The sequence below is a fragment of the Gossypium hirsutum genome, chromosome D08, assembly GCF_007990345.1.
Source record: "Gossypium hirsutum isolate 1008001.06 chromosome D08, Gossypium_hirsutum_v2.1, whole genome shotgun sequence".
Classification (NCBI taxonomy): domain Eukaryota; kingdom Viridiplantae; phylum Streptophyta; class Magnoliopsida; order Malvales; family Malvaceae; genus Gossypium; species Gossypium hirsutum.
The window spans coordinates 4098787-4114743 of NC_053444.1; the positions used below are offsets into that span (position 1 = coordinate 4098787).

General features: G+C 34.6%; 1 protein-coding gene across 1 annotated transcript; it reads right to left on the bottom strand.

Moving 5' to 3' along the window:
* Nucleotides 1-3809: 3809 nt before the first annotated feature.
* LOC107916642 (uncharacterized) lies at nucleotides 3810-5288 on the bottom strand. The gene has a single exon (XM_016845962.2). It carries the CDS (start codon nucleotides 4492-4494, stop codon nucleotides 3928-3930), a length of 567 nt encoding a protein of 188 aa, XP_016701451.1. The 5' UTR covers nucleotides 4495-5288; the 3' UTR covers nucleotides 3810-3927.
* Nucleotides 5289-15957: the final 10669 nt, after the last annotated feature.

Below are 15957 nucleotides of genomic sequence, written 5' to 3' on the forward strand. Positions count from 1 at the left end.
GTTGTATATATATTTATCTGTGGGTTCCTTTTTGGCATTTTCTTTTGGGTTTAGATACGAGAGAATAAAGATTTAATATCAATGACTATTACAATAAGAAGGAAGAAAAAAAGTTTCATGGAATAAGATACGGATTTTTTATTCTTTTGCTCTTTCTTTGTGTTTTAGATTATTGGGTTTAGGTTTGAGTTTTTAAGATGAGAATGGGGATGATATGGGTTTGGGTTTTAGATCATCGATCTAACTTTTTCGAATGGAGTACTAGCTCACGAGAGTAGCTCCGTCGAGGTTTGAAAGCTTCACAATGGAGACGACGACGAAGATGAACAATGGAGAAGAAGAAACAACGGTGATGATGATGATTTTAAAATAATTTTAGTAATTTTAAGAATAGGTTTCAAAAACCCAGAAAATGATTAAGGAGGCTTTTCAAGTGGAACAGGGATAATGATGATGAGGAACAGCGATGATGATGATGATTTTAAAATCATTTGCTAACGTGATATATAAAACAAAATAGTACCACATCAGCATTTAATTACATTTGAACCGCCATGTCAGCGGTTAATATTGATAGTTAGTCAACTAACGACCACATCAGCATATCTGTTAAAAATAGATCAATTTGACCCCCCCAAAAATTAAGTGTTAAAGTACTCTATAAAATGCATAAAAGGTCAAAGTGACCAGACAGCACGTTAGGAGCCATTTTTGACATTATACCTTTTTTTTTCTTTTATATAATTGGGAGAGGAAGATGAGTTATCAACCCAAGCTCACATACCCTCTCAATATACTAACTTCTTTTATTAAATTAATTCAAATTTAATTAAAAAACAATAAATATAGTCTTAGTGGGTTTTAACCAGTTTTAAAGGTTAAAATATATTATTAGGTCCTATATTTTTACAAAATTTGAAATTTAATTCATATACTTAAAAAGTTAAAAATTAAGTCCTATTTTTTATTTAAAAATTTCAATTTAGTCATTAAAATCGTAAGTATTTTCTATCAAAATTAATCAACTTGAAATTTTTAGCTCTTGATTTTTAATAATTCTATAAATTCTTTAATTTTTTAATAATGCCCCTAATTTTTTATTTTAAATTCTTGATTTTTTAATACCCTTAATTAATAACATTCAGGGGTTGGACTCACTAACTTTTTTAATAATATTTTTCACTGAATTTTTTTTATGAATAGAATACCAGCTGGTGCATTTATCATTTTTTTTATGAATAGAATACCAGCTGGTGCATTTATCTCTATCTTCAATAAGGCCGCAGTCACCATTGGATCGGACAAGATCTTGATTAGGGCCTCAAATATCAAAGGTGTTATTCTTTGGGCTCTTTTTTTCAATTCGGTATCTAAATTTGATCTCAAAGTTCAATTTAGTACCTAAGTTACTTGACTTTATATTTCAATTTGCTTCAAATAAGTAATTTATTGTAAGCTACTAATCTCGATAGTCAACGTCATAAATTGGAATCTCCTTGCGAGTTAGAAATACCTATAAAGTTAGGACCTCGCAAGCTCACGATCTCGTGAAGTCAAGACCCTGTGAGCTCATATTGTGGGGGTCACACCTTAACATGGATAGAATAAATGCCATCCATTTATTACTTTTATTTGTTATCTTGACATGACATTCCATCTAGGCCTTTAGCGTAGCTGTTTACAGTCGTTGGCTTTCAGTAGAGCATGGAGATAAAATTCTCATTTCAAGACAATTCATTCGATTGTTAGAAGACCGGATTGACTACTTGACAAACAACACTTCTAAAACTCCTCCCAAAAGAACTGGTTTTCCTCAACACTCTTCAAACAAACACACAAAAAAAATTAAAGGGTAAACTACCAAAATAGTCACTTTTATTTAGCTCAGGTTACATTTTAGCCACTTATGTTTGAAATGTTACGTTTTAGTCACTTATGTTATCACGTGTAACATTTTAGTCACTGAGCCGTTAGTTTCTGTTAACGGTGTAACAGTAAATTGATGTGGCACGTTAAATCATCACGTTAAATCATCATGTTAACAATCGGTCCCCATATTTTTTCGTTTGGAGTAATTTAATTTTTTTCTTTTATGTTTTTTTAACTTTCTTTCTTTTCCATTCTCTTATGCTTCTCCCTTTATTTTTCTCCCTTCTCCATTTCTTTCAACGTAGTTTTTCTATGTTTTATTTTTTTGAACAATTTAATTTTTTTCGAGTGAGGCGAGCTTGTGGACTAGTTACAAATGGAAAGCATAGAAAAACTATGTTAAAAGAAATGAAGAAGGGAGGAAAATAGAGGGAGAAGCATAAGAGAATGGAAAAAAAAGTTAGAAGAACATAAAAAAAAATTTAATTTGTTGAAAATGAAAAAAATATAGGGACCAATTGTAGAATTTAATCTAAAATTTTCGTTTGAAATGATGATTTAACGTGCCACATCAACTTACCGTTACACCATTGTCGACAATTAACGACTCAGTGACTATAATGTTACAACACGATAACGTAAGTGACTAAAACGTAACATTTCAAACATAAGTGACTAAAATGTAACCTAAGGCAAACAAAAGTGACTATTTTGATAGTTTACCCAAAATTAAACAACTAATTTAAACATGGGGAATATTGTAACACGGAATTATACTACATATGTTAAATTACACATTTTTAGTACATATATTGTTCATTCGATTAAACTTTAGGGACTAAATGTGACATTCACCATTTATATAACTAATATACAAATTTTATTATTACAAAAGTTAGTATGAAATAATTTTGATTGGATAATGACCCATCAGCTCTGGATTTTAAGGATCAGTTTTTAGTACATATAAAATAGGTTTAAGCTTCAAAAAGCCCTCAAATTAAAAAAAAAAAAGCAATTAAGTTCTTGCTTTTTTTTACTCATTTGGGTACTTAAACTTTCAAAATGCATCAAAAATGCCCTCAAACCTTTTCAAAAAAAGCAATTAAGCTCCTACCTTTTTTTGTACTCAATTGGGTACTTGAACTTTCAAAATGCATCAAAAAGACCCTCAAACTTTAAAAAAAAGCAATTAAGCTCATGCTTTTATTAAAAATTAGAAAAAAATATAAAAAATAAAATCAATAAAAGTTATAAATATTGTTAAATTTTAATTAAAATATTAAAATATTAAAAATTAGAAAAAATGTAAAATTTTATAAAGTCGTAAGAAAATTATACAAAATGTAAAGAAATATAAATTTTGTAAATTTTTTATCGTACCAAAAGATGAATTTTATAATTTTTCTATAACTTTTATTGATTTTTATTTTTTTTGTCATTTTTTACGACATGTCACGTGGTGTTGCAACACGTGATAACTTTAATTGAAAATTACCAGGGGTCGTTAATTTTTTATGATTTTTATAAAATTTTATAATTTTTTAATTTGTTACAATTTTTATAAAAAAATTCTAATTTTTCTATATTTTTATTAAAATTTAATAATTTTTCTAAAATTTAATAATTTTATAAATTATTTTCTAATTTTTAATAAGAGAAGGGGTTTAATTGCTTTTTTGAAAAAAAATTGAGGGTCTTTTTGATGCATTTTGAAAGTTCAAGTACCCAATTGAGTGAACAAAATAGAGGCTCAGTTGCTTTGTTTGAAGAAGTTTGAGAGCCTTTTTGATGCATTTTGAAAATTTAAGTGCTCAATTGAGTGAAAAAAAAAGGAGGGGCTTAATTGCTTCTTTTATTTTTATTTTTTGAAAATGTTTGAGGGCTTTTTACACAGCCTATAAAATATTGCAAATTTGATTAAACTTCAAGGGCTAAACTTGACATTAATCCCCTTATATAATTTTTGAAAATTACATAATTACACATAAAATAAATACCCCAAATTTAATTAAACATAAAAATATTATCCCTTTAATTTGTACAGTAATAACGAGGTCACGATCTATCTTGAGCATGATTTCTCAACGATCCTTTCCCACCACAAGACACACACCACTGATCAGACTTAGCCACCGACGACGATGACACCCCATCCCCACACTTAGCCACCGCCCTCACACTCTCTATCAACGCCTCCGTTCGAGCCTCCTGCGCCATGATCTCCGCCAACTTGTCCGGACTTATCACTAGCTTCACTTTCCACACTCTGGGTGTCGCCGCCTCCTCCGTGTCGGTTCTCTTCAACAGTACCCTCTGCTGATGATCGAACGACATACGATACGGAGACGAAGAAGTGGATACAAGATCGTTGTTGTTGTTGTTGTTGTTGTTGAGGGGGAGGAGATAGTAGAGCTGGCCTGCACGGAGCTTTTCGTTGTTAAACAAAGGCTGCTGAGAGAGCAAAGTGTGAGGGGTGCGGCGGTAAATGGCCATGCCTGGGAACTGTTTTGTTATGCAGGCGGCGGAGATGGGTGGCGAAAGCTCCATGATGCCGCCGTTGGGTGTTGCCACTTTTATTGTTTCTTCAGCTTCATCGAATGGTTTGAAAACGCAATTGCCCATATTAGGTCTTCTTCTCTATTTTCTCTCAGCTGCTAATAAATAATATAAAGCTTCTTCTTCATGGTCTTGGTTTTATAGAAATTTGGGTAGGGATGGAATGGGGGGGGGGTGGTTTTATGCCATGAAATATTAAAAAAAAATCAATGAAAACTGTCATATTTAAAATTTTAATATTTTGATTAAAAATTAATTTAATTTATTTAAACGATTGATAGTTAAATATAACATATTTTTTAATAAATAAATTGCCTATATCAAACTAACATAATTGAATAATTTGTCATGAACAACTAATAGCTCTTCAGGGGTGTCTTCAAACACCTGTACATCTGTACTCCTCTCTGTAACCATTCATATCTCTCTCTTGGAATATGCTTTATTTGCTAATGTTCTATGGTTTATAAGATGAGTCAGTCAAGTAAATATTTTGAAGAGCTTTGACGACTTCTAGACTACCCATATGGATAACAACTTTATTATATCATCTTCTTTGGATGAAAGCTAGATCATCTAAAATACCTCAGAATTCAGCATCAATCCAAAGATTCATTCCCCATCTAGCTTGTACATCACTCCCCTAGTAGCAACAAGCCCTACATCTATCTTAACAGCCCCATCAATATACAAATGAATCTAATTACCCGTCATAGAAGGTACATGAGCAGTTTCAAAGTGTATAGACAAATTGTCTTTATGAACTCAAAAATCCCAGATCACAGAAGACTTAATAGTTTCAGTGGGGTTTCAACTTATTTATTGAAAAATAAAAAAAAAAGTTATTGTTGAAAGTAATTAAACTAAAAAGGATGGACTAAATACTCCAATATATAACCATTTTAAAAGTAATCTTTAATATCACATATAAATTAAAATATGATATAAAGCAAATATAGAAACATATGAGAATTTCAAAATGGATAAAATTATTGAAATCGTCGGTGCGAAACCGAAATCCAAAATCTTGTGGCATTCATTTATGGACGCCCCACTTTTCTGAGCTTGTACCACAAAATCGTCATATATGCGTTATAGATGATCATCATTTTCGGTACAAGAAATATGTTGAGTTGGAATTATTATTGTACTAAATGATGATAAATTGAAAAAAATTTAAATATAGGGTTTTTAGTATAAAGTTTTATGAGTATTAAGTTTGTATTATAAAACTATTTGTTATGACAGTAAAAAAAATTAAAAATTAAATATAATTATGTTAAATTTAAATAAAGTTTACTATTATTTGTATTATTATTAAATAGTTATTAGTCAACTTGACAAGATTCTATCTATGCAAATGAGACCAAAAACTTGATCCTTCAAACTATTTTATTTCTTAATATGGAACTTTTCTTTCCTATATATTGAAGTGTTAGACAAGTCAATCTTGAGCATGATGAATATATTAAGGGTAATTACGAGGTGTGGTGTGATGGTTGCTTACTTCATTTTTTAACTATGAGGTTAGGTGTTTAATATTGGGTAAACTACAAAAATAGTCACTTTTGTTTGCCCCGGATTACATGTTAGTCACTTGTGTTTGAAATGATGCGTTTTAGTCACTTACGTTATCGTTTTGTTACGAAGTGGTCACTCTACTGTTAAGCTCTGTTATGGCCTCCTTAATGGCGGTCCTACGTGACAGTACAAATTAAATTTATTTAATTAAAAACATATTTTCATCCCAACAACTGGATAATCCAAGTTGTCATTTAAAACCTATTTGGATTGCCACGAAGGACTGCCCTTAGGGAGGTAACGGGTTTAACGATAACGTAAGTGATTAAAATGTAACATATCAAATATAAGTAACTAAAATGTAATCTGAGGCAAATAAAAGTAGTTGTTTCTGTAGTTTACCCGTTCAATCTTCACCCATGGGAATAGAGAACATTTTATGACTAGTCGTTTATCTCTTTAGAGAACTCCCATGACGAAGAGGTTAATCACTACTACTGATGATGGACACCCTAATTTTGACCAAAGAAAAATATATACCAAAGGGTAAGTGAAGAATAGAAAAGTGAAGCATGAATAATAGTTTTAAAAGGTTTTAAGTTTGGAGATGTTGAAATCCCAACTGAAGTATTGGGTAGGTCAAGGACAGGAGGGGACCAATAGATTCTGATTGATCTCCAATCATAGAGATTTTTTTTTTAATTTGGTACCCTCAATAGAATCCATTTAAATATAATTTTTTATTTTTTTATTAAAAAAATAGTTATTAAATATGTTTTCATTGTTAACAATAATTTTTTTATTTACAAAATGGGATTCTCAGATTTTTTTAAAAGATTTTTTTTAAAATTTGAAAATAAAAAATATTTTCTGAAATTATTGATTTAATCAATTTCTCTGTTGTCTTTGTATTTGGAGGAAATAATGCTTTTGCTATTTTAAATACACTATAAATGTACTTAACCTTAATAAAAAAATTTCGATTTAATCTAGCGATACAAACCTAGTCAACTCAATAAAAAAAAGTTTAATGACAAATTTGGCCACTAACGTTTACATGTTTTTATCAAAATAGTCCTAACTGTATTTTTGAACATTTTTTAGCCATCAACTTTTGTCATTCTTTTCAAATTGCTTTTTTAACAGATATGATAAGTGTGATACCTAAATTTTACCCGGCCCAAAATAATAAAAAGTCCATTATTTTTACATGTTCGGAACAAAAAAAGGGAGCCCAGAATACATGGCCCAATTTAAAACAATGGAGGCCCAAATTTCAATGCCCAAAACGGATGAAACCCTAGGGTTTCTGATCTTCAACAGCGCCGCAACCGAGCCAAGCCGAATCCTCCGGATCTTCCCCGATTTTCACCTGCACAAAAATAGAAACAAACAATATATGGAAAAGGAAATCAAAGATTTGAAAATCAAATCAAAAGGAAACAGATATTGTTTCTCCTTTTTTATTTTTTCATTCGGCTATAAAATAGCCATTGTAACACTGTAATAGGGATCCCGGTCGGAAATCGGAAATCAATAAGAAAGAACAATTTTACAAAGAATACAATACAGAGCAAAATCAGTCCAAAGGTTTACATTTATTATTATTTTTTAATTCGTTTTCTTTCGATCTTCTGTGTTTTATTTTATTCTTTATTTTTGAAAAAAAATAAAAAGGAAAGAAATCACCTTTCTTTAACTTCGAAGCGGCGCCAAAGCGTCGAGGGAGCCACGCCGATGATCGGTAGCCGGAAACATAAAGGTTTTCGTGATTTCGCCGCATATTCCGCTGGATTTTGGGAATTTTGAGCCCCGATTTGTGTTTGGAGAGGTTTGAAGGGCCGAAAGGGAGATTTTCATATTTTCGGCCACCGCAGACGGCGGTGCTGGCGCCGGTGATCGGTGGCCATTCACCGGCCGATGACCAGATCTAGGTCAGAGGACAGAGGGGCTGAGAGTGTTTAAAAGTTTTTTTTGTTGTTTTTTTTAGAAAGGGTTTCAAAATGATTTTTTTTAGAATTAGGGATATTTATAGGGCACCAAAACGGTGTCGTTTTGGAAAGCCCCCAGACGCCCAAAACGGCGTCGTTTTGGGGAGGCCGACCCGACTCTGACACGACCCGGCTAGGATCAGCGTGTTTTTTATCGGAGGGGAAAATTGCGCTTTTAGCCCCTCCGCTTTTTAAGGTTTTCTGCAATTAAATTTTTATTTTATTAATTTACCCGTTAATTTATTATTGTTTTCAATTTCGTCCTAGGGTGAATGACGTTGTTTTAGAGGAGAAGGGAAAATTTCCCTTCCAGCCCCTCTATGTAATTCGCGTGTTCGAATAAGTCCCTAGGGTTTCATTTATTCGCAAATTTGCCCCAAAATTTTTCAATTGCTATTCAATTTGGTTTTTCTTATTACTTTCTTAATTAATTTTAACAATTTAATTGTTTTTTATTATTATTATTTTCTTTTTTTTGTAATCATTTTAAAAAATATATATGTATATGCTTTTTTTATTCGCATTTATATTTTTAAAACTAAAGTTTTATTCACATATATATATAAATATTTTTGGATTTTAATAATGATGACATCATTTAATATTTTTTATGTTTTCATAAGTACATTATAAATTTTATAAATTAAAGTTTTACATGAAAATTCATATGTATGTCTTCAATTCTTTGTAATTTCATTTATTATATTTATATTGCACATTTATTTGATATATTATATGTCATTAGTTATTCATTTGTTCATATACTTGCCTCATTTCTATGCTATCGTAGTATTTATTATTGCATTATATATTTAATGTAGCATAACATTACATTTTTTTTCTCGATTTTTAAAAAAAAAAATCAAACTCTTTCAAAATGGATATTCTTTAAATCAAAATAAACTCATTATTGAGAATTCAACACGTTGTGTCCTAACATATTGGATGTGACGCATTGATTTCTCGAAATGAAGATTTTTTAAAAAAAATCATGAAGGAAATATTCCGAGTTTGAGATTCTAAAGGAATTGTGCCCTAACGTATTGGGTGTGATTTCTTAAATCTTGGATAAGTGGATTTTCTTTTAAAGTAAAGGAAATATTCCGAGTTTGGGATTCTAAAGGGATTGTGCCCTAATGTATTGGGTGTGATTTCTTAAATCTTGGATGAGTGGATGTTCTTTTAAAGTTTTATTGTATAAATATTCTGACCTATTCATTTTGGGGGAAATTAGAATGTTGTGCCCTAACGTATTGGGTGTGGCATTTTTGCTTCTCTGAATTGAAAAGGGTCTTAATATGCAACGTTTTAAGTTTTTAAAGATTATATTTTTAAAATTTTCGACCTTAAGACATTAATTAATTAACTAGGTACCAATTTTTGGGCGTAATGAGGGTGTTAATCCTTCCTCATACGTAACCGACTCCTGGATCCGTTTTTCTAAAACTCGTAGACCAAAACCGTTTTTTTAGGTGATCCATTCACACCTCAATAAAATATTGGTGGCGACTCCCAATTTTCATTTTTTAAGACGACACCTAAAAATTTTGTTTTTCAAAAAGATGGTTTCGACAGCTTGGCGACTCCACTGGGGAACATTTTTTTAAGAGAGTCGAGCCACAAAGTTGATGAATTTTTGTCTTATGGTCGAGAAAATATTTTTTAAAAAACTCATGACATCCTTTTGCATTCATTATCTTCTTGTTCAAACATTGATTGCATTATACATTTCATGAGTTGAACAATGTTACCCTTTTAAGTGGGAGTGAGAAACTATGCCTTCGTGAGGTTTTTACCTCCGTGTAGGGTAGTGGATTGCTTTCGGGATACATCCGTACCTATGTCTTCGTGAGATTTTTCATCTCCGTGCAGCCATAGGGAAATGTATTCCCCTGAACTGAACTCGGTCCATATGAGCCTATAATGGGTGAGGATTGAGGAATCTGCTGGTTCAGGTACCTTTACTCTAGAAGCCAAACCACATATAGTGAACCTTAGGAATTCACCCTAGGTAGAACTATACCGAACTCTAGTAGATATCCGATCAGATGTTTTATTATTTCTTGATTATATTTTATGTTGTTATATGATACTGACTTTTGGTGTTTTATTTGCATGACATGATATTTCATTTCATCATAAAAGGCGTCAATTCAAATTTAGTTGCTAGATAGAAGACTTATCATGGAAAGCGGGTTTCTTGAAAAAGTGGAGGACAATGCGGCTGTTCGAACTTGGTCTGAAACAATGCAGCAAGAAAAGGGTGATAGTTTGGCTGAGGGGCATGTACCGGAGTTATGGGACTTTACGCATATCAATGCAACTCAAAACAATTTACAAGAATTGAAGGAAATCTAGGGTCAGTGGAGCGATGAGGTTAGATAGCTCTTTTATGATAATTATGGGGATTTGCTTTATTTGCTTGATGTGAAGGTAGACAAACGTTTGTTTCAAGCCCTCGCCCAATTCTGGAATCCTGCCTACAGTTGCTTTACATTCGGGAAGGTCGATTTAGTGCCTACAATAGAGGAGCATATGGCTTTACTTTGTTGTTCAAAGTTTCAAGTGGACAGGGTCTATTCGAGAGCGGTAAATGTGCCAACCTTTTCCAAAAAGCTGATGAGTGTAACAGGAATGAGCAAGCAGTGGGTTGTCGCACGAATTAAGCAAAAGGGAGACAGTAAGTGCATTCCTTGGAGGGGCTTGAAAGATGCGATCCTCACACACCCAGATGTCAGGAAAAGGTTAGATGTTTTTGCTTTAAGTATATATGGCTTGGTTGTCTTCCCTAAAGCCTTGGGATATGTAGATGAAACAGTCACTGATTTATTCGACCGGCTCGATAAGAAAGTTACACCGATTCCAGCAATCTTGGCAGAGACTTTCAGGTCATTGAGTGCATGCCAGAAGACGGGTGAAGGTAGATTTATTGGATGTGCACAACTTCTACTCGCGTGGTTTCACAGTCACTTTTGGAAGGTGGATAAAGTGTCGTATCGGGTTTTCTCTGAAAATTATTCACCACTAAAGGAGATAGTCGCTACGCCCAGGAGAGACGACATTTCGAAGGAAAAGTGGATAGCAATTCTTCAAAATCTTCGAGAGGAGGACATTGAGTGGAGAGCTCCTTGGTTACTTCCAGATGAGATCATGTATAGGTGTGGTAGTTTTGATTGAGTTCCTTTGCTAGGGGTTTGGGGAGCTACTGGATATGCCCCATTATTGGTGCTAAGGCAATATAGGTCAAGGCAATTATACCTGTGACCCAAGGGTTAGCTGATTGTGAATTTTCGTACAAGGATGATGGTTACAGAAAGAAGATTCAAGAGATGGTTAGTGCGTGGAAACAAACTCGCCAAATGAAGAGGCTAGCTGTGGGTCCAATGACAACTCCTGGGTATCATCAATGGTGGGCTAGAAGGATAAATGATAATACACCTAAGTTAAATCCGGAAGAAAGCCAATCAATAGAAGAGCATTTACGAGTCATTCCTTCTGAGTTGGAAATGGTAAAACAAGATTTTGAGAGGAAGAATGCGGATTTGGAGAAAAGAATAGAGCAAATGGAGGCGAAAAAGACGAACTTGAGATTGGACATAGACGTTTAGAAGCTTGAGAATGAGAGGTTGAAGAAAGAAAAGAACAAAGCTGATGAGAAACTGGGCAGTCTAAAGACGGATTATAAAAAACTACGCTTGTCAATAAGAACTGCTGGGCTGGGAAAGACATCAGAACAGTGGCGAGTAGAAATCTAAGGAGAAAAGGACAAGGCCGATAAGTGGGAACAGAGATTTCAAGAGATGCAAAGGCGAAATGAGGCCTTAAAGAAGAGTTTGTCAGAAAGCCAAAAGGAAAATGGGGAGTTAAAGGATAGGGTGATTGTATTGGAAAGATCCTTTCGTCAGTATCGAAGCCGAAATTCTACGATAGAGTTAAAAGCTAGCTTGAGCAAGATTGAAGAAATGGAGAAAAGAATTGAAGAGTGAGAGATGGAGCTGCAAAATTATAAGATCCAGATCAAGCACTTAAAAGCAAACGAGAGTCATAGTAATAAACAGCTTCACCATTTTCAAAATCAAGTTAGAAGTAGAGATCATCTTATTGAGGAAGCTGTAGTCTAGATTTGAGAAGTAGCTGACCATATACAGACTTTAGCAGTACAAGCTGACACGCTGAGTGTGAAGTATGAATTAGAGTCAGATCGTGGGCAAGAATTGGCTTTGTTACTTAGAAAGATTAAAGTTCTGGGTACTAGGGCAAGGTCGTATTTGTAATTCATTTTATGTAAAGGAATTTAATTTCTAGTAAAGTTTTCTTATATGGAATTGAATTCAAATTGACGCCTTTTTCTGCATTCATTTCATGCATTGCATTGTTTCATATGCATTAATAAATACATTAAGGGATTCTAATTAATCTAAATTACTCATAAGTTAATCTGGAAACCAATCAAGCTACCAAACACTGCTACGGAACTCGATCCAAAACTAGGGACATGGACCAAAGGCTAGAACAGTTCTAGAAAGAAATGCAAGAGCAAATGAATGAGCAATTAGAGAAGATTCAACAAAAGATGATGGAAAAAATAATGGAATCTCAAGGGAGTATGATGGCTAAGTTGACTCAGTTATTGGCTAGAGGAGTTGACAAAGGAAAGGGTTTGGTGCTCAACAATGAAGAATGAGACAACGAGGAACCTGTTTATTCCTCAGGACTTACTTCTCAACAAGCGGGGATATATCCGCGCAAATCCTCTGTTACTATCAAACCTCAGGACGGTACTGAAACATCGATAAACTTTCGAGCTAGAGACAATCTTGCTAATCATGTTATCCCAGACTTCGATGAGACAATCGAGAAAATGAATGATGAATTGCCGAAACAGCTCGAGGAAAAGTATAAATGGCTAGAAGAAAAACTTAGAGCGATAGAAGGTACTGAGAGCTACCATGGAATTGTTGCTAGAGAATTGAGCTTGGTTCCAGGTCTGGTACTTCCTCACAAGTTCAAAATGCCAGAATTTGAGAAATACAACGGGACTAGTAGCCCCGAAGCTCATATTACTATGTTCTGCAGAAGGATGACTGGATATGTTAATAATGACAAGTTGCTGATACATTGCTTTCAGGATAGCCTCGCAGGGGCTGCATCCAAATGGTACAATCAACTAAGCCGTACCCATATTAATTCATGGAGAGATCTAGCACAGGTATTCTTAAAACAGTACAACCATGTGACTGACATGGTACCTGATAGAATTACTCTGCAGAACATGGAAAAGAAGCCTGGTGAAAGTTTTAGGCAGTACGCACAGAGATGGAGAGAAGTTGCTATCCAAGTTCAGCCATCTCTTCTAGAAAGAGCAATGACGATGCTTTTCGTTAATACATTGAAGGCCCCATTTATTACGCATCTGTTAGGAAGTGCTTCTAAAAGCTTTTCTAACATAATTATGTTCGGGGAAATGATAGAAAATGCCATCAGAAGTGGGAAAATAGATGCTGGGGAAAGTAGTAGAAGGCCAGTTTCGAAGAGGAAAGAGAACGAGGTCAACAACACAAGTTCGTGTTCGAAGACAGTTACAGTAAGTCAATCGAGAAAGACGACTGTTAACCAGCAGGGATCATCAAAGTAGAGATCTGACATAAGACAAAACACAGAGAAACTTCAATTTACGCCAATCCCAATGTCGTGTAGGGAGCTATATCAGAATCTATTCAATGCACACGCGGTTGCCCATCACCATTTAAAACCCCTGCAACCTCTATATCCCAAGTGGTACGATGCAAACGCACAGTGCGATTATCACGCGGGAATTGTGGGGCATTCTATAGAACATTGTACGGTATTCAAGAAGCTGGTAGAAAGGCTTATAAGCAAGGGCGTGGTAAAATTGGATGATTCACCCAATACAGAAAATCCATTACCTGATCACAATGGAGTGAACATGATAGGTGGGAGCATGGGTAGAAAAATCAAGGAAGACATATCAGAAGTGAAAATTCCTTTAAGGTGGATCTGGGAAAATATGGTGAAAAGGGGATTGATTACCCCGAGTTCAGAGAGAAGTGTCGAAGGGGTGGAAAATTACTGTGAGTTCCATCACGAGGAGGGACATAAAATCTAGGAATGTGCAGAATTTAGAGCATTGGTTCAAGACTTGATGGATAACAAGGAGATAGAATTTTATAAAGAAGTTAAGGAGGAGGGGAGCATTTGCACATCAGAGGCTTCGAAGGTTCCAAGAATAGTGCAGCCTGTGGTTATTATCTCGCGACCCAAGAAGGATGAGGTGAGAGTACCAGCAATACCAAAAATCATAATAAAGAAACCTGCAGCCTTTCCTTACCAAGACAGTAAAAAGGTCCCATGGAATTACGAGTGCAATACGACTGTCCCAGGAAGTGAGGCGGCAAAGAGCCAGTGTGTGAGTACCAATCCAGAGTCTATGAAAGAGGCTATAATAGGGGAGCAAAAAGGGAAAGTAGTTGAGCCAGTGAATTCCTCAAATTTTTAAAACATAACGAGTATAATGTCGTTGAGCAGTTGCATAAACAACCGGCCCGCATATCTGTACTGTCCTTACTCTTGAATTCTGAAGTGCATCGAAATATGTTGATGAAGATGCTAAATGAGACCTATGTGTCCAAGGATATTTCTGTCAGTAAGCTAGATCGGTTGGTCAATAATATCAGTGCTGATAATTTCATATTTTTCAATGATGATGAAATACCTTCGGGGGGCATGGGATCTACCAAAGCTTTGCATATCACTACACGATGCAAGGGGCGTATCTTGCCAGGAGTACTGATTGACAACGGATCAGCTTTGAATGTATTGCCGTTATTCACACTTAATAGGCTACCTATAGACAGTTCGCACATGAAAACGTGTCAAAATGTAGTGAGGGCATTTGACGGTACAGAAAGGAAGGTCATAGGAAGAATTGAGGTACCCTTACTGATTGGTCCAACAGTTTATGAGGTAGATTTTATTGTGATGGACATCAAACCTTCCTATAACTGCTTATTAGGAAGACCATGGATGCATTCGACAGGGGCAGTTCCGTCATCATTACATCAGATGTTGAAGTTATTGTCAGATGGTCGGCTAGTGACAATAAAAGTCGAAGAGGATATAATAGCAACTGTATCCAATGAGATGCCGTACGTGGAGACCAATGATGAGTCAGTTGAATGCTTATTTCGATATTTGGAGTTTGTAAATGCGGCATTTGTTCCTGAAGGGAGCAAAATTATGGCTCCAAAATTATCCAAAACCACAGAGATAGGTTTACAATTGTTGGTAGGAAAATGAGCTTTACCCGGAAGAGGGCTGGGGAGATATCTGCAAGGGAAGACTGAGGCTCCAATACTGAAAGAAAAGCAATATCATTTTGGCTTAGGATACAAGCCAGATAGAAGACAAATAAGGAAGGAGATAGAAAAAATGCAGGAAAGAAGAAGGGCGCGTTTGAAGGGGGAGGAAGCTAAGTGGGAGCCAATGATAATTCCCCACATATCCAAAACCTTCGTATCCGGAGAGATCATTCATCAGGAGAGAAAGAAATCGGTTGAGGAAAGCATCGAAGAGACATTGGGAAATATGTACATTAACGCCATTCTTGAGCTTGGGAATGAAGAGAGAAGTTGGCTAGACATTCGTCCTTATGAGCCTGGGAGTGTTCTAGACAATTGGACTGCGGAAGAAATACCTAAAGTCTTTAGAACTGTCTCAGAGTAATATTCAGAACAAACTTGTTGTTTTAGCCTATAAATAACAAGAATTCTTTTGTGAAAATAGGCTTATGTTTAGAAATTATTATTTTAATAAAATACATCTTTGCAATTATTTCGAGTAAATATTCTTTCATTCTTTCATACGCCTAAAATATATTCTTTCATTACATAAATAAATTGTACATAAATTCACACATTCTTTTGTAACCATAATAGGTCTCTGTGTATCAATGACGTGAACGATACTGCTACGAGCTCAGAGTGCCCTTTTGAACGAG

Excerpts from the sequence above, each read along its gene's own strand:
- LOC107916642 (XM_016845962.2), bottom strand. The coding sequence starts at position 4,494 with ATGGGCAATTGCGTTTTCAAACCATTCGATGAAGCTGAAGAAACAATA.